This window comes from Anguilla rostrata, chromosome 17, assembly GCF_018555375.3.
Source record: "Anguilla rostrata isolate EN2019 chromosome 17, ASM1855537v3, whole genome shotgun sequence".
NCBI lineage: Eukaryota > Metazoa > Chordata > Actinopteri > Anguilliformes > Anguillidae > Anguilla > Anguilla rostrata.
Genome location: NC_057949.1, coordinates 5,387,726 through 5,406,990, shown reverse-complemented (window position 1 = coordinate 5,406,990; position 19,265 = coordinate 5,387,726). Strand labels below are relative to the sequence as shown.

General features: G+C 43.0%; 1 protein-coding gene and 1 long non-coding RNA gene across 2 annotated transcripts in view; both read right to left on the bottom strand.

Moving 5' to 3' along the window:
- LOC135243599 (interleukin-21 receptor-like) overlaps positions 1–9,197 on the bottom strand; it is a 15,944-nt gene extending 6,747 nt beyond the window's left edge. The window contains exons 1-9 of the mRNA XM_064315546.1: positions 9,074–9,197; positions 8,503–8,590; positions 7,908–8,044; positions 7,032–7,140; positions 4,869–5,053; positions 4,201–4,355; positions 3,202–3,370; positions 2,465–2,549; positions 858–948 (exon numbers count right to left, since the gene is read on the bottom strand). Of these exons, the coding sequence (XP_064171616.1) occupies positions 858–948; positions 2,465–2,549; positions 3,202–3,370; positions 4,201–4,355; positions 4,869–5,053; positions 7,032–7,140; positions 7,908–7,965 (852 nt within the window). The 5' untranslated portion in view covers positions 7,966–8,044; positions 8,503–8,590; positions 9,074–9,197. The remainder of the gene's footprint in view (positions 1–857; positions 949–2,464; positions 2,550–3,201; positions 3,371–4,200; positions 4,356–4,868; positions 5,054–7,031; positions 7,141–7,907; positions 8,045–8,502; positions 8,591–9,073) is intronic.
- Positions 9,198–13,007: 3,810 nt separating this feature from the next.
- LOC135244122 (uncharacterized) lies at positions 13,008–13,592 on the bottom strand. The gene is made up of 2 exons (XR_010326889.1): positions 13,362–13,592; positions 13,008–13,181 (listed from the first exon to the last, which is right to left on the bottom strand). It is a non-coding gene; the product is annotated as an uncharacterized LOC135244122 (long non-coding RNA).
- Between the last annotated feature and the right edge of the window lie 5,673 nt (positions 13,593–19,265).

The window sequence follows — 19,265 nt, the reverse complement described above, 5'->3', positions numbered from 1 at the left end:
GATTTTTACTATGAGACCATGCAATACAGTAAGCTGTGCTAAACTAAACGCATGCTTTTTGGAATATGCATGTCTAAGCATGCATCTTGTTAATGTATCAATTATTACAATGAATATAAACAATAAATGCAATAGGTAATGCATAGAAAGAATTATGAACGTGTTCGGTAATTCCCCTAGCTGAACTATCTGACCTTTTGGAACATTTCCAGAAATCCCCCCAAGTGAGTAAATGGCTAAAAATAGCTTCAGTTCGAACACGTGAAGGCAAAATATCAGCGTGTCTCAATTTCCTTCTCCACAGGAAGCACGTTCATGGCAGACTTTCACTACACCGTCACAAAGGAACCACAAGGTATTTCTGTAACGTGTGTGTGTGTGTTTGGGGGCTGCGCTCTGTGTGTGTGTGTATGTGTGTGTGTGTGTGTGGGTGTGTTGGGGAGCTGCGTTTTGTGTGTGTGTGTGTGTGTGTGTTTGGGGGCTGCTCTCTGTGTGTGTCTGTGTGCGTGTGTATGTGTGTGTGTGTGTGTGGGTGTTTGGGGCTGTGTGTGTGTGTGTGTGTGTTGGTGTGTGTGTGTGTGTTTGGGGGCTGCGCTCTGTGTGTGTGTGTTGCTGTTGTGTGTGTGTGTGTGTGGGTGTGTTGGGGAGCTGTGTTTTGTGTGTGTGTGTGTGTGTGTGTGTGTTTGGGTTCTGTGTGTGTGTTTGTGTGTATTTGGGGGCTGTGTTCTGTGTGTGTGTGTGTGTGTGTGTTTGGGGGCTGCGTTTTCTCTGTGTGCATGTGTGTGTGTGTTTATGTTTCGGTTCTGTGGGTGTTTGACCACACCGGTGCAAACACCTTCCTGCAGTCTCTGGTTTACCTTGAAGTCCCCCTGATGCGTGTGGTAAAGTGGTTTAAAGAAGTCCTCTGGGCTGGGAATGTACTGCCACGAGCACATCTTCAGCCATCCTCTACGGAGAAAACAGAACAGAGTCAGGGTTCCTCTATGGATCAAACAGAACAGAGTCAGGGTTCCTCTATGGATCAAACAGAACAGAGTCAGGGTTCCTCTATGGATCAAACAGAACAGAGTCAGGGTTCCTCTATGGATCAAACGGCAGAGACAGGGTTCCTCTATGGATCAAACAGAACAGAGTCAGGGTTCCTTTATGGAGAAAATAGAACATAAACAGGGTTCCTCTATGGAGAAAACAGGGCAGAGATAGTTGGATGGCAGCTTCGCTCAGGAAGTGTGTTTCGCAGGTGGGGAAACGACATTCTCAAGGCCTCACGAGAGGGCTAGAAAACGCTGTTTTGCCAAATGGCAGATTACCGTTGATACTATAAATTGATTTGTGGGTTCACGGAAATCTTTTTTTGATAACTATGAAAAAGACACAGGTATCGCAGTACACAGAAAGTGTGTGGGGCTTTGGGACCATCCCATTGTCATTCTCATTCTCATTCAGCGAAATATTCTCGCAGAGGTCTGAACGCGATTGAGTGGGGTTGAACGGAACGAAACAGACGTAGCCTGAACCAAAGTGAATCCGGGGTGTCCCTGCCCGTGACTGCGTGCTGCACGAGAGCCTGCAGATTTCTTTCGCAGCGCAGGGCTTCAGACACAGGCCTCGCCACGGCCTGCGCGAGGTGCCCTGTGCGCGGCTGCGCCGCCCTCTAAGAACAAGACGGCAGACTCGTGCGTGGGAGTGAGCGAGGGAATCGGAGTCAGAGTTTACGGGCAGAGACGCCCATCACCTTTGCTGGTAATTCCAAAAATAACCTGCCCCACACTTTCTTTAATGATTAATACCAAAACAAATAAAAGGTCAACAAATAACTTTCAGAAACAGAATGATTTGGTTCATTTCCAAAAGTACACTGGCGAAGCTCATGTATGAGGGTGATCATGTATGTACTACAGAAAAGGGGTAATAACCCTGGAAATGGTTATATTTCTGTAACCCAGTGCTTCTGGACCATCATTGTATTAGACGCCAGTTAACAGAGATCACGCTCATAACACATAAAACGTTTCATTTATAAAAGTGTATAAAAGTGTATGTTGAGTATGTGCTGTATTTTGAGTTAAGACCAGCGGTCCCTTGAGAAAAGGTTGAGCCAGTGTACTGGTCTATCTCCATGTTTAAAATACTGTGCATTTAACATTATCATATGTAAACCCATCATGCTGGACTTGCCTGTCTTTGCCTGAGATTCAGATCTGATGAGAGTTTGTGGTTTTTTAACTATGAAAGCAGGAAGTGTTTATCACAGCTGAGTCTAATCTCCTACGATTAAAGGTAAACAATGTGAGCACATGTATGGTGGCTAATGTTACTGAACACAGTGTGTTAGGGGAGAGAGTACATACAGTAGCTAAAATTACTGTGCACAGTGCATTGGGGGAGTGTATATACAGTAGCTAATGTTACAGAACACAGTATGTTAGGAGGAAGGGTATGTACCATAGCTAATGATACTTACACTTTTCTGCAGCAATACAGGAAGACCCAAAGCAGAGAAACCAGCGGCAGGATGATGTAAAGCTCCATGCCTTTATAATCCTGACCTGCACAGAGAGAAATAAAATCGGTCCTAAAACAGTGGAATTAACTTTCAAACTTCCCTCAGTTCACCTCACACCTCATCTTGCAACGTTAGATGCATCACCTTTCCTAATATTGTTACACCTCAACTTGTAATGCTGACGCATAAAGCTTTTACCACGTCTGCTACAACTCATCTTGCAACATTATGAAGACCACAAACAGCAACTATTAACCACAGCCCCTGGTCAGGTCTGCTGGGAAAAGCTGTCCGCTTTCCTGGTCAGGTTGACAAAGAGACACCTGCATCTGCTATTGAGAGCCAAAATGTCTGCTCTTCCTTACAACTTGTTATAGCATAAGCATGTTCAAAGCAATGATCAGCTATGAGCCAGGTCAAGCTGTAGTGACAGCGTCATTAAAAGCAATAAGCAGGTAAACAAGCAAACGCGTAAACGAGGAATAGGTAAGTAATGCAATTAATAAACATGTTATATATGAATCTTTTTGGTTTTGTTGCTTTGTTTTATAAAAATAGACAAAAACGGTAAACCGCGACTAAGGTGTCACTGCAGCACAGCTGTGGTTGATGAAGATTGGGGATCAGTACCGACTCCTCAGCCACCGTGCTGAGGAGAGTCGCAGTGCCGGCGGCCAGGGCGAAGAGGGACTCACTCTTGATCTTCCACGTCACGGCGGGTCCCCAGTCGCTCCACTGGGCCTGGAACACGGCGGGGTCCACGGTGGCCTGGACGTCCGCCGCGTACTCCGCCCCCGGCGGCAGGCGGCCCCGCGGAACCGCGAGGAACCGGCTGTTGCCCTTCACGAGGAAAAGCTCGGGTTCCTGAGAAACAGGGCGAGGAACCGATTCGCCGTTTCACTCACGGTGTTCGTTCACAACATACGCCGTTCACGGCGGCCTGGCGAGATCCACACTGAACACCCTGCGAGATACGTACTGTAGCCTTCGGGAGTTTCACTGTGCTACGATTAGACCGTCTTCGCAAGGCAGAATGTTCAGCGGGAAAATCAACTCTGATAGTATTTTTGCACTCCGATAGAGCACACATGGTCCTTACTGGACTCCTATGCTTTTCAGTACATGTTATTTAACACCGAGAATTTTTACCGTGAAGCTGGACTCATTCGATGTATAATTGTCCATCATGATAGACATTGAGTATGCAGTATACACAGTCAGAAAAAGGGCTGTGGTTTTGTTTTCTCTAAGGTACAGCTCCTGTGAATGTTCCCTGACTGCGTCATATTTGTACCTTAGAACACTAATCTCAAGTGGTGAAGGGTACATTGGGCTTACCTTTGAGGGTACTACCCCAGTGACGAGCAACTTTACCCCTATAGGTACAATTTTTCACATTTTCTGACTGTAGATACAGATTCATTTTTGTGGTAAAATGTATTCTGTTGTGTTATTAATTCACTCTCTCTCATATGGTCAAAATCCCACAATTTATGGTTTGTTTTTTATTGTCCAAACAAAGAATTTGTGTTTTTTAAAAAAAATTTTATTTAAATTCCAACAAAACTGACTCTACACATTTGGCTGGAGTTTAAATGAGCTCACACTGGATAAAAGGTGTATGCTATCAGTGTGAACTTTACTCTGTAAGTGTTGATTTAACACTGACAATTTTGCTATGTGGGACAGGTTACCTTCAGCGGTTCCTCTACTTTTCGTATTCGAACCCTGTACATCAGGTAGGGAATCAGGTAATAGTTCTCCTCCTCTGTGTAGGCCATTTCCCAGGAGAAGTTGTAGACCCCGCTGTCTTCCGCCAGCTGCATGTTCAGGGGGGGCAGTAGCCTGACTGTGGGACAGACAGATGGACACAAAGACAGTCAGAAACTCAGGGCAATGTATAGGTTTGGGGTTTGGCTGTAAGCAGCGCTGTGCTGGCACAGTTTCAGGTGTGTGTACTCACTGTGTTGGTACAGTTTCAGGTTTGTGTACTCACTGCGCTGGTACAGTTTCAGGTGTATGTACCTCACTGCGCTGGTACAGTTTCAGGTGTATGTACTCACTGTGCAGTTCAGTAATGTACCATGTGTGGTACAGTTTCAGGTGTATGTACTCACTGTGCTGGTACAGTTTCAGGTATATGTACTCACTGTGCTGGTACAGTTTCAGGTATATGTACTCACTGCGCTGGTACAGTTTCAGGTATATGTACTCACTGTGCTGGTACAGTTTCAGGTATATGTACTCACTGCGCTGGTACAGTTTAGGGTATTACTCATGCATGTAGTTCAGGTGTATGTATCACTGTGCTGTACAGTTGGGTGTGTACCATGGTGGTACAGTTTCAGGTATGTGTACTCACTGTGCTGGTACAGTTTCATATGTGTGTAGTCTTCCCGCTCATTTTTCTCCTCATTGGGGTACTTCACTCTTGCTATGCAATTGATGCCAATGGAAATGATGTCACCGAAATCTTCGGGTTCCATTTGGCACCATGTTTGCGGAGGACTGATTTCACAGCTTCCATTCACATAATCCACGGTATCCCTGTAACCATTCAATCATAACCAAATTCATAAACCTCATCACTGTAACCAGTCCAATCAAATTCATAAACCTCATCACTGTGGCCCGTTCAATCAAATTCATAAACCTCATTACTGTGGTCCGTTCAATCAAATTCATAAACCTCATCACTGTAACCAGTCCAATCAAATTCATAAACCTAATCACTGTAACCAGTCCAATCAAATACATAAACCTAATCCCTGTAACCAGTCCAATCAAATACATAAACCTAATCACTGTAACCAGTCCAATCAAATACATAAACCTAATCACTGTAACCAGTCCAATCAAATTCATAAACCTCATCACTGTGGCCCGTTCAATCAAATTCATAAACCTCATCACTGTGGCCCGTTCAATCAAATTCATAAACCTCATCACTGTGGCCCATTAAATCAAATTCATAAACCTCATTACTGTAACCAGTCCAATCAAATTCATAAACCTCATCACTGTGGCCAGTTCAATCAAATACCGATATATATATCAGCATCATGCATCTGACCAGTCATACTAATCATAGCAAATATGCAAATGAGAACAGTGTGGTATGACAGGAGATTGGTTTCCCTGCTTCTTTTCACGTGAATTAAATAAAACATATATTCTTATTATAGTTGTGTTGTTTGTAAAAGTTGTACGTTTGTATTTGAACTATATAATCAGAACATTAATTCTTGATACTGTTATCTACTATTACTTGAAAGTAATAATCCTTGGTAGTTCAGATAAAATATCTCATAGTCCATTATCGTATCTCATTAAATCTGAACTACATTCTTCCCTGTCCAGTGCCATAACTAATTAAATCTGGGCTATATTTTTTCCTGTCCAGTGCCGTAACTAATTAAATCTGGACTACATTCCTGCCTGTCCAGTGCAATAACTAATTAAATCTGGACTTAATTCCTCCCTGTCCAGTACTATAACTAATTAAATCTGGACTACATTCCTGCCTGTCCAGTGCCATAGCTAATTAAATCTGGACTACATTCCTGCCTGTCCAGTGCTATAACTAATTAAATCTGGACTTAATTCCTCCCTGTCCAGTACTATAACTAATTAAATCTGGACTACATTCCTGCCTGTCCAGTGCCATAGCTAATTAAATCTGGACTACATTCCTGCCTGTCCAGTACTATAACTAATTAAATCTGGACTACATTCCTGCCTGTCCAGTACTATAACTAATTAAATCTGGACTACATTCCTGCCTGTCCAGTACTATAACTAATTAAATCTGGACTACATTCCTGCCTGTCCAGTGCCATAGCTAATTAAATCTGGACTACATTCCTGCCTGTCCAGTACTATAACTAATTAAATCTGGACTACATTCCTGCCTGTCCAGTGCCATAGCTAATTAAATCTGGACTACAATCCTGCCTGTCCAGTGCAATAACTAATTCAATCTGGACTTAATTCCTCCGTGTCCAGTACTATAACTAATTAAATCTGGACTACATTCCTGCCTGTCCAGTGCCATAGCTAATTAAATCTGGACTACATTCCTGCCTGTCCAGTACTATAACTAATTAAATCTGGACTACATTCCTGCCTGTCCAGTGCCATAGCTAATTAAATCTGGACTACATTCCTGCCTGTCCAGTGCCATAGCTAATTAAATCTGGACTACATTCCTGCCTGTCCAGTACTATAACTAATTAAATCTGGACTACATTCCTGCCTGTCCAGTGCCATAGCTAATTAAATCTGGACTACATTCCTGCCTGTCCAGTACTATAACTAATTAAATCTGGCCTACATTCCTGCCTGTCCAGTGCTATAACTAATTAAATCTGGACTTAATTCCTCCCTGTCCAGTACTATAACTAATTAAATCTGAACTGAATTCCTCCCTGTCCAGTGCTGTAACTAATTCAATCTTGACTACATTCCTGCCTGGCCAGTGCCATAGCTAATTAATTCTGGACTACATTCCTGAAAGTGTACCCACCAGCATTCTGCCTCCACCCTGCAGGGTACCACGGGCCCAGGAGCTGAACAGGAGCAGTTTAACCGGGCTATGAAGTCCGTGGAGCAGGTCACATTACAGACACATGCGCCTGCAGACGAAGCAGAAGAGGACATGCTGTTAGCGTGGACTGCTTTCACTGGAATTATTAGAAGTATCAAAAATAATAATAATTCCGCACACTGTTACTTCTGCATAAATTCACTTATTTTGTTGTCACAGTGGCAATGCTTTGGCCTGAAGACCTTCAGCGAAGCATGTGCTTCTTTGAGAACACTGGTTACCCGGTGGGCAAACCATGTCCCTATTAGTGTGGAGATCAATGTAATGTAATTCAAACACGTACGAAGCAGAGTTGGTCCTTAGCCACTCGTTCAAGTGTAGCCTCTCAGAGTGGCTTTCGAAGCCTGTAACAGGGCTTGGCATGAGCAGGAATACACGCCAAGCAGGCGTGCCAAGGACAACGGCCGCATTGCAACAAACGACGTTTGAAATGATGTGGCCCCTCTTTAGGCCTCTACCAGGGCTGCACCCGTCACGGCCAGCGTGAACAGAACACAGAACGACAAACGCCTACCCTCTTACTTTCGCCTAATACAGGTTCCTGTCCTCAGTGTCCTGTGGTTTACACCCCTGCATCATGTGCTTAGCAGACAACAGCTCGGCCATTTTGTTTGCACTCGCTCATGCCCTCAGCCTTAGGGAGAGCCATGCTCCCCGCTGATTTTGGAACAGCAAACTTGTCTAACATCAGCCGTAGTCTGACAGAAACTGACCGATTACAGGAAAATTTGGCTTTGACAAAAATTTAATCTGGGAAATGATGAAAGCAGATTTATATGAAATAAATGAACCTACAGTGTTGCAACATGACCAAAAGCCCCAGGGAAATCAAGCCAGCCTGTTGGACACTCATAGTGCGGATTGGGGTCCAGATGCATTGATTCCTTTGGGAAGCCGATATATCACAGGTGACTCCAGACACAACTTAAGACCTGGAGAAATAAAAGAGAAATACATTATCCACTTCCGTCTGCTATCTTTCTCATAGGCTGTGTGGTCAATGTAATCAAAACTGTTATATTATTTATAGTATTATAAACCACTGCAATAATATAGTGCTATGGATGATGATGGTTATTTAGGATACTTTTGCAGTGCATTTACTCAAGCATAATTCCCATCATAATCATTTTCTGTAAAAAAAAAATAAAAAAAGCAAAAGAGAGACATTTTATATATGTACATAATTTGCTTAGAAAATACAGGTTGATAATATTTTGCTGTTATACACATTTTGTTATTTGTTAAACATATACATTTTGGAACTTGTACTTATGTGTACATTTTTAGCAATCATAATTCATAATTACTTAACCTTATTTTTTTAACCTCATTTTTTCCTATATGTGTTTCCAATAATAGATCATAAAAATAGTCCATTATCACTCACACAGATCCAAAGAATCCTCTAAAATGTTCATGCTTTATCCATCGGCTCCATCTTTTTCAAAGTTTGAATTCATCATCCATGATTGACACTACAACAAATGATTATTTAGGAAGGGTTTTAAAGACAAGCAAACTCGACCGCCTCTAGCTACTGCGTAACTGAATACAAAACCACCGTCATTCTTGTTTCATTCTTGTCTGACATTTTAGAAAAATTCCTACTTGTCATAACACATTCAACACATTACTCATTCCAGGCAGGTCTATTTTTAAAGACGCGTCTTCAATAAACAATACAATTTTTTTTCTTTTTTCGCTGCACTTTATCATGATCGTACCCGCCAATATACATTGTTCTATTTCAGTTTGCTTAAAAAGACAAATGAATACAATCATGATCACATGCCGCTATGCATTATTGATAAGTAACGGCAGAATGTATGGTGTTATCAGCTTAAATCATTAAACCACATGGGAAATACACTGAAGATACCATGTAGTTATACAGAGTCATAAATTGAACATACATACATTCTCGTCTCACCAGAGTAATTAAAATGTAGTGCACATACCTTTATATCCTCATCAGATTGTTATATATAATTTTAGATATTGACAGGTATTGTGATGAGTAAAGCCGAAGCACTCCAAGCCATGGTCTGTTTCACTCACAGTTTGGCGCCCGTACTGTTGGGCTGTCTGCGACATCGGAGCAAATCGGGTACCACGTCACAAGGATGTGGCTTTGTGGTTTCCATAGAAATGTCCCTCAAACACGTTCCTGTTTTGCAGCATAATGTAAACTGTGTACTCGCGAAAACGATGAGTGATATAGCACTTTTAAATGTCAACAGAAAGAGTACTGTGGCTTTAAAACCATCAAGACTTTCTTTAGCGGTATAAATCATCATGAAAGAGCAGTAAAATTTACACAATGAAATTATATTTATATATATATTGTACAAATATACTGTAATACATTGAATTATACATTTAAATATGTGGAGGCCGGTTTCACAGATACAGCAGTGCTACATCTTCACTGAAGCTGGTTCCACCGATTCAACAGTGGTGCGTCTTCATTGAAGCTGGTTTCACAGGTTCAACAGCGCCATGTCTTCACTGAAGCTGGTTTCACAGATTCAAAAGTGTTACATCTTCACTGAAGCTGGTGTCACAGAGTCAACAGCACTATGTCTTTACTGAAGCCGATTTCACAGATTCAGCAGCTGTATGTCTTCACTGAAGCTGATTTCACAGATTCAAAAGTGTTACATCTTCACTGAAGCCGGTTTCACAGAATCAACAGCGCTATGTCTTTACTGAAGCCAATTTCACAGATTCAGCAGCTGTACGTCTTCACTGAAGCTGGTTTCACAGATTCAACAGTGCTACATTTTCACTGAAGCTGGTTTCACAGATTCAGAAATGGTACGTCTTCACTGAAGCTGGTTTCACTGATTCAACAGTGCTACGCCTTCACTGAAGCTGATTTCACAGATTCAAGATTCAAAAATGTTACATCTTCACTGAAGCTGGTTTCACAGAGTCAACAGCACCATGTCTTCACTGAAGCTGGTTTCACAGATTCAACAGTGCTACGCCTTCACTGAAGCTGATTTCACAGATTCAAAAATATTACATCTTCACTGAAGCTGGTTTCACAGAGTCAACAGCGCCATGTCTTCACTGAAGCTGGTTTCACAGATTCAGATTCAGCAGTGGTACGTCTTTACTGAAGACGATTTCACAGATTCAGCAGCTTTATGTCTTCACTGAAGCTGGTTTCACAGATTCAACAGCGCTATGTATTTACTGAAGCCGATTTCACAGATTCAGCAGCTTTATGTCTTCACTGAAGTTGGTTTCACAGATTCAAAAGGGTTACATCTTCACTGAAGCTGGTTTCACAGATTCAACAGTTCTATGTCTGCCACTGAGCCCACAAGGCCTTCATATCTGTAGCATAAAGGGTTTATAAAGCTTTAGGGCTGTGTAACAAATGTAATAAAACCCTATGACACATATGGCATCTTGTTTTAATGTAGACCATTATGAAAGCCCCGTTATGACAGTTTGAAACTGGATATTATCATCATTTGGTGCGTTATAACTTATATTACAATATGCAGCAATGTATGGCAGTCTTGGTTTTGACCCAATTAAGGGACCAATCATTGTGTTAGGCTAAGAAACGGTTGATCAGTGTATGATGTACACCGGATACAAGATGGCTATCGAAGCACACCAGCATATGGATGCTCCAGTTTTTTAGGGCAGTTTTAACCGACGCAATTCACACGATGCGCAGAGTAAGAGTGTTCCTGGGTAGGAGGCTCTCTGAGGTCTACTTATGAATTTGCTGACTGCATGGTTGCAGTAAGGAAACGATGCATGTCGCAAGCGCACCATTGGTAAGGAGGCTTTTCGGAAGCACCTGAAATATTAATGATGCATCTTATAACGGCTCTTGGAGCTAAAATTTGGTTGTGTTTTGATCACACGCTTGAATTTGAAAGAGAAACGATACTGAAAAGCACCCAGCATGATACAATTCTATGAAGAAAATGTCATCAATGGTTCCTCATATTCTAAGCAGATGGTGAGACTGTAATTTGTATTTATTAATGTGAGTAAGACATCTTGAAACGTTAAGGACAAACCTTGATCATATCTTGGTTTCAAAGTAATCAACAAAAATGAATACAACACTAATAGAACATTGTGTGGCTGTTAGAATATTGCTATTGTTGTGTTTAATTGTATGCCTGCTCTGCCTTGAAGGTAAACAAACACACTGACCGTTGGCCTTTTGTGGGAATTTCTATTAAAAACATTCACATCCTCTCTTTTAGCTGCAGAGCCTTGTTCTTACAGCTTACAAAACCACAAGTTCCTCATCATAAACAAGGCTATGCGATTAGCTAGGGGATCCCCTTGCTGATAAGACTTACAGTTTTCTTTTTCACAGTTAGGGTTTCCCCTTGCCGACAGGATAAAAGGGTCAGTTGCAGTGGGCTTAACTGAAGTTAATAGTTTAAACCTCTGGTTGACACCGGTGGTTCCCAAACTCAGTCCTGGGGGACCCCTGTGTGTATGCTAGTTTTCAGTCCAAACACGGTCGTAATCTCAGAACTGTTATTATTATTTCCCCTCAATTTTGGTTGGAACAAGAACCAGCGTACACAGTGGTACCCTGAGATCGAGATCCAGAACCACTGGCATAGACTACAGGACTGCATTGCAACTGGAACAACAATCTGAATCTGTGAAATAAAGATTAGCCATTCCAATTGTAATGCAGTTCTGCAGTGTAGAGATTAAAGCCTGAGGTTTTAACGACAGCCAATAATAGGATCAAATGCTGCAGTGTCCCTGCAAAACTGCAGGTAGGAACCTCTTTGGGTCATACAGTAGGACCCCCACCTGGTGACAGCTACCCTGTCTGATATTTATGTGCATCTCCTGTTCTTGTCCAGCCTTTCAGGGCTCAACTGGAGGCTAACATTTTAGCATCGCTCAGATCTGAATTACATCCTAACATACCCACCCAGCAGGTCCCCTTACTGAGCATGCACAAAAGAACAATGCAAAATGGAACAGAACATGATTCAAGGTTTTACATGAATATTTGATTTTTAAATTAACCCTCCCCCTTCACAATTCTCTCTGCTCTCTGCCTCAGCTGTCTTACAAGAAACCGGCAACTTCTGCTGCAACATGGAAAGTACGAGTTCACACTTCTGCAAACGACTCTGCATGCAAACATCAGCCTTTATTAGTACCTGCCAATGTTAGCATCAAGCTCACACCAACTGAGGCACAACAATGCCAGACGTACGGTGAACGCTGGATGTAGCGGCTGGTCGTATGACCAACCTTAATGCAAACTGAGCCCTGGACGACTACATCTGCACAATCTCTTTATGTTGAGCCCTTTGATTTGACATTTGCTTCCAAATAACATGTTTTATTGACTGAAACTATTCTGGCGATCCTTGCATCAAGAATCACTGGTTTGGTGAATTGACAACTTAAATAAATGCATGGTAATGGATGGTGACTTTTCCCTGGGATTTCCGAACTGGTCACAAGCAATATCTTAAAAAGAGTTATCAATCAGTAACACAAGGATTTTTACTTCAGGTCACTTATAATGTTTCTTTTGGGCAACATCTAAGAAATTCACAATACTTGATTATTAAGTGCTGATAAATGTTCAACATATTAGTTAGATAGCTAGTTAGTTAGTTGGCAGTAGTGGCAGTGGAGCAAAATGCCTTCACAACAGTATAAATATAGTGTACACAATATAGCGTGGCAATATAGCCATTAGTAAGCACTAGTGCTTATTAGTGCTTATTAGTGTAACCACAATAAATGTGGTCACACAAAAAAAAACTGGATTACCAATAATAATACACACGTGCATTTTTTTCCTTTATTTTGATGTACAACTCAGGTAAAACTTACACACAAAACCAAACCTCACTTTGTTTTGACCTATGAAAAAAATCATGCAGCGTATTTGTCTGTTTTCTAAGAGCTCAGGTTCAGGTGAGCTTCTCGTCTCCTCGCAGCCCTTGTGCCTGAACGTGCGGCTTTGTGGTCACATCGCCGAACGCCTCCCCGCCACTTTTTTCAAAGAACTGCTGCACTTCTCAGATTTTCAAGTAAACGCTGCACAAAAACCGCCTCGACGGGCAAGACGTTGCGCTGTGTCAGGACTGTGAGTAACAAAAAAAACGTACCAAATATGCACCCTATATGAAATTAGCCAAACGCATTGCATTATAGGCCCAGGAGATCATAGACTGAGCAAAGGCGGTAATAATGCACAGATTCTGGGACAGGACTTACACATGCCCAGTCAGTAGAAACTCAGGATCCAGGGAGTGATGGGACATGAAGTCCATGTCAAAGAAAAGAACTTATCGCATCAGCTAATACAGCTGGAAAAAAAACTCAGGCTTCTTCATTTCCCACTCCCCTCCTTTTCGATCTATGCACTGTGGGTTCTGTGAGTAGTAAGCTGCTCTGGCAAAATTCTGCTCACATACGTATGTGGCAGGGCTCGGTTTGTTGGAGATGTTCAGGGCAATCGAAGGATCATGCCTACTGGGAAGAGAGCACACTTTAAATACCTGGATTAATTGGTAATGCAGTCCAGGTGCGTGTGCCTACTTAACCAGTAGGCGTGGTCCTTTGATTGCCCTACAAATCTCCCACAAACCAGGCCCTGCCACAACGTATTTCTGAAGCACTATGTTGTAGAAACGAGGAAGAACATATTTTAAGCAGACGGAACAGTCATCAGTAAACCAACTGGCATAAACATGAAAGTAAACACATGCGGGTGAATGCAAACCACAGAGATCGATGATGCAGGTGCACTGTGTATCTATGACACACACTGTGCAGTATGCTCACAGGAGGACACAAAGTGCTGAACTAGAGGTTTATCTAGAACACAAAGTAACCCACATTTGGGCCACAGAGCTGGTGTGTGGATTACACCAGATCGGGTGGTACGGAGTTTAATGTTCCGTGAGGGGTGAGAGTCTGTGGTCAGTGTAGTCATTCTGTGCAAAACTCTAAAAACCACAAAGCTCTCAGCGCCGGGACCCACCCTGTTAAACTCTCAGTGCTGTATGGGTATGGGACCCACCCAGCAGCATATTGCACAGTTAACTCACCTCTCTAAAGCAGCTGATTACACAAGTTTATTTAGCCTGAAATGCTTTTTGATTTTTAAGGTGGGCATCAGTTTGAATGAGATAATCCTCACAGAACAGCTGCTATTCATTTGGCACTACGCTGCAGCATCCAGGTGCAGACCATAGAGGGTGCTAAAACCCAGGTATTTTTTGGTATTACAAGATGCTACATTTCTGACTTCAGTTTTGAGCACAATTTAAATCAGAATCAATTCAAGTAGAAAACCAGATCTGCGCATGCACATTACAGAGAATGCTCGTGGATCAAATCTCCACGTTTTAAAGGGTGCCCAAAGACTCCCGACAGAACTTATAACCTGAGCTGACAAACCGTGGTCCAGCACGGCTGCAGCCGGGAAGGTTTTGAGGCATTTTTAAAAATGTATTAAACCCCAGTAGCTTGGTTTCTTGATGCTGGTAAAGTTTAGCTGATAGGGTGTATTACTGGAATGTTAATGGCAGCAGGTCAGCACACTGAGCATTGAAGACCTGTCTGTCAGGTTTTACAGCTGCATCCACAAGCAGTTGTTAGTACACAGGAAGCACTGTCTGAACAAGACCTTTCAGGGCTAAATTAAGTCTCAGGGGGGGAGGGGGGAGGGGGTGGGGTGCGATTTACAAAGCACCCACAATGGGTGTTAGGCCCAGGGAACCGCACTACCTGCGATGACAGATTGCACTGTCAGGGTCATGCATATTTAAACTGTGCTAAAATATGCATACATTTCAGTGCCAAAATGACTCGCTTCATCCAAATGGCGCTCAATACAGGACACGATCCGCAACGGTTGTTGTAAATTACCGGTAGTGATGAGCATGTGTTTCTCTAAAACACGCAGAAACTTGGGGGTGACGCAGCATCGGTCTGGCCACGGGCAGCAGTCAGAGCAGCAGGAAGAACACACCACTAACCTGTTCAGTGTGCAGCACAGCAGACCTGATTAAACGATTTTCATTACAGGCCTGCATGCAATACTAGATTCGCTTGATGACAAAGATGCAATTGAACCTGCCTTTTTTTTTGATTTTTGCTTTAATTCAAATAACCCTAACCCTAACCCTAACCCTAACCCTAACCCTAACCCTAACCCTAACCCTAACCCTAACCCTAACCCTAACCCTAACCCTAACCCTAACCCACGCCATTAGATGTGTAAATTAATCCCTGATAAAATGACAGACGTTATAATTAATGCTATTAAGCCAGTTCTTGTTCAACTTTAAAAATAGCTCTGATCGGTACCAGCCTTTGACTGCATCAGTGCATTTGGATATAAACTGACTGACTCGTCTATTAGTTACAAACTGTGCTCAGACAACTGAGATCAGATGCAGCCTCCAATGCAAACCGTTGCAGATCAAACTTGTCCTCACCCTCGCTCAAAAACTATCTCACCAATGCAGATCCGATGGCCAAAATGCAATGTTTTATGTGAAAATGTGATGTATCGTAGTCTAAATTCAAATCAAATCAAATCAAGTTTTATTTGTATAGCGTATTTTACAGCAGTTGTCACAATACGCTCTACAGACAACCCTGGCCTAAACCCCCACAGGAGCAAGCCTAAGGCAACAGTGGCAAGAAAAAACTCCCTGTGGCAGATGGGAGGAAACCTCGGAAAGAACCAGGCTCAAGGGGGAAACCCATTGCCCGTAGATATGAGTGTGTGAGTGAATGGTGTGTGTGCCCTATGATGGATTGGTGACCTTTTCTAGCATGTATTTCTGTCTCTCGCCCAATGCACGCTGGGATACGTTTTGACCTCCCAACAAGCCTGACCAGGAATGAGTGCGTTAGATAATGGTTGGATGGATGGATGGATGGATGCATGAGCGCAAAATGATTGGGAGTGCTCATCTGATAACACGCAAATCTCAGAAAAACGCTAGTAGATTTCTCAAGACGAATAAGCCACTACGTCATCAGAAACAAGCTTTCACCATTAAGCCTATGTGACCACGAATGAGAAAAAAGGGGTTGCTTCCTATGCTTTAAAATAAGTGACTGGATTTTTAAAACAAGCCCAAAAAAGCTGCAACCCGTGACTTCGGAAAAAAGAAGCCCAAAGTCGCGTTTTTATGAGTGGTCATGGCAACGCTAGCGTGCAGCTCTGTGACTTGATTTTTAAAAATGCCATATTAGTTCCTTCTTGTCACTGCTGCACGCACGTGACACAGCGTGTGTTGTGGTAACAAGACATTTGCTAATTGCACCCCAACCGGTTAAAGCTTGAATTCCACATCTGCTGTCGCGCAATAAACAACGCTAACTGCCCTCGGTATTTTATTCGGTGGATTTACCCATCAGCCTCAGTGCGGCAAACTGTGCCAGCAGGGATTTTTCACCGGCTGTCACAGGCATGAACAACGGCAGAATATCTCACAGGATCCCGATCTGAAATCTTTATCACCTTCCGACGAACCTACAACAAAGCATCCATCACGCTGCCCGTTTTTCGAGAAATGAAACGCGGCCTGTGTGGTATTGGATTTAGGCTCTGTTTCACCTGGATCTCGTCCCTTCTCACAGACCTCACTCAACAGTGAAATTATTTACTGGCCTGATGATGCTCAGTCTGGATTCACCTTCCTGTTAGGAATGAGAAGTTAATGCGAGCAGGGATAAGAGCCATTTTTCAGGCTGTGCTGGTACCTTCTTCAACCGGAGGACAGGTGTTTAGACTGTTTTGTTTGACGGTGTTGAATCTACGGAGTCACAGAATCAAGCTCCTCCCTGCTTGTGTGCGGCAGGCCCAGTGGCCTTTGCTTGGAACTGAAAGCCTAGTGGCAGACTATTCTGAGATTATCCTGACATAGCTCTCCTGTGATATGATTGGAGCTAGCTAGTTGTAGCCCGAACGGCGTGGTATGGGATTGCAATGTTCCTGAACAGTGCTGTCTGGGATTGTGGTCCGGGATTGCGGCATTCACGAACGACATGTTGTGGGATCACGGAAATCCTGAACAGCTCTTTCTGGGATGATGGCGCTCCTGAATAGCACAGTCTTGAAACAAAGCATTCCTGAAATGTGCATTGTGAGATCACAACATTCCTGAAGAGCATAGTTTGGGATCACGGGGTTCCTGAATAATGCATTCCAGGATTGCGGCATTCCTGAACAGAAATTTCTGGAATCATGGAACTCCTAAGCAGTGCAGTCTGGGACTGCTCTGTTCTTGAACAGTGCAGTCTAGGATTGAGGCAGTCCCGTACAGTGCAGATTGTGGGACTCCTGAACAATGGTGCAGAAGAAGGAGGCTTTGATGAAGAAGAGGAAAAATAGAACTATCTTTGCCAGGAAACTCATCCCAGGAGGTCCAATTAGGTTGTACACTGCACAGACACACTGTTCTGTAATTTAAAGGTCAACTAATCTGATTGGCAGTCTGTGATGGGCGTGATAAAATATTTACCTGTGTGGTTTGTCTTCCTTGTGGATCTGAAGGAGAGATGTGAAATGGAGAGAGAGGCACAGGGAGGAGAAGAGAAGAGGAGGAGATCGGCCTGATCAGACAGTTATGCTGGCTTCTCAGGTCAGACTTCACTTGAGATAGAAAAGCAACAGTATGATCTTGATTTGCTAAAATCTCCATCAGATCGCTCTGTCTCCTCCTGATGCCAAAACTGCTATTAGCAAATTTCTTTTTTCAGAAATTCAAGGTCAGTCTCAATATGCTTTGGCTAACAAATTGTTGAGTGTTCAGTGTTGATATTTTGTTGTTACACATTTTGCAGAGGTCTACTTAAAAAAAAGAAACATAAAAAATGTGAATGTTACTTGTTAAGAAAATGATAACAGAATGCATTATTCAAGCTTAAGAACAGAGTGCATTGCAATAGGATCAAATCCAGACCTGACTGTTTGCTCTTGTTAATTGCTTGTCATTGGGGAAACTGTGCTTCCTTGACATTGCATCTTATTTTTCTTTGCCTCCAGGTGGCAGTGTGTGAAACCCCTACTCTTAGGGCTGAGGGAGGGGGGTGTAGGTTTTACCGAGGGAGGTGTGGGTTGGTGACATCATACTGAAGGTGAGGAGAGGATGTTGGTCATCTGAAGAGGACCTCACAGCCTCATCACCAACCCAGTGCAGCCACACCCCATCTCCCACGGGGTAGCTCTACAGGAATGAGAGATCGTGTGGAGCTTTGAGGAAAGCAGGTCAATGGCTTCACATCTGAGGATTTGTTCTTCACTCTACAACAACCTTCAACCTTCAAGATCTGTCTCTTCTGTCTCATGCTGCTGCTTTGCAAAGTTAAATAATTTTGACTGGATGCTTTAAGCCAAGCAGAGCTAACTGTCTTGGCCATAAAATACTTTCAACTGACGCAAAGTGTTTTATGGGTAATTCGGTCTCTGACCGAAACGTCAGTAATAAAGTTTTGCAAGTGTTGCAAGTAAGCAGTGTGGCAGCACATATTTTTTTCACTTCATGGGTATATCGTAGACCCATGAAATTATGGCTTAGCTGTTCTGTTGTGTACTGAAATTTGTGGAGTGCAGGACCAAATCACAATAAACAATTGTCTTTGTTCCAAACAGCATGGGTCCCACTGTTAATAATTTCAGCTAAATCTCAGTGTCCTTTCTTCTGTGGAGATGTGTGTGTGTGTGTGTGTGTGTGTGTATGGGTGTGTGCGTGTGTGTCTGTGTGTGTGGGTGTGTGCATGTGTGTGTATGTGCATGTGTGTGTGGGTGTGTGCATGTGTGTGTACGTGCATGTGTGTGTGGGTGTGTGCATGTGTGTCTGTGTGTGTGGGTGTGTGCATGTGTGTGTACGTGCATGTGTGTGTGGGTGTGTGCATGTGTGTGTGTGTACGTGCATGTGTGAGTGGGTGTGTGCATGTGTGTGTGTGTGTACGTGCATCTGTGTGTGGGTGTGTGCATGTGTGTGTGTGTGTGTACGTGCATGTGTGTGTGGGCGTGTGCATGTGTGTACGTGCATGTGTGTGTGGGTGTGTGCATGTGTGTACGTGCATGTGTGTGTGGGCGTGTGCATGTGTGTACGTGCATGTGTATGTGGGTGTGTGCATGTATGTGCATAC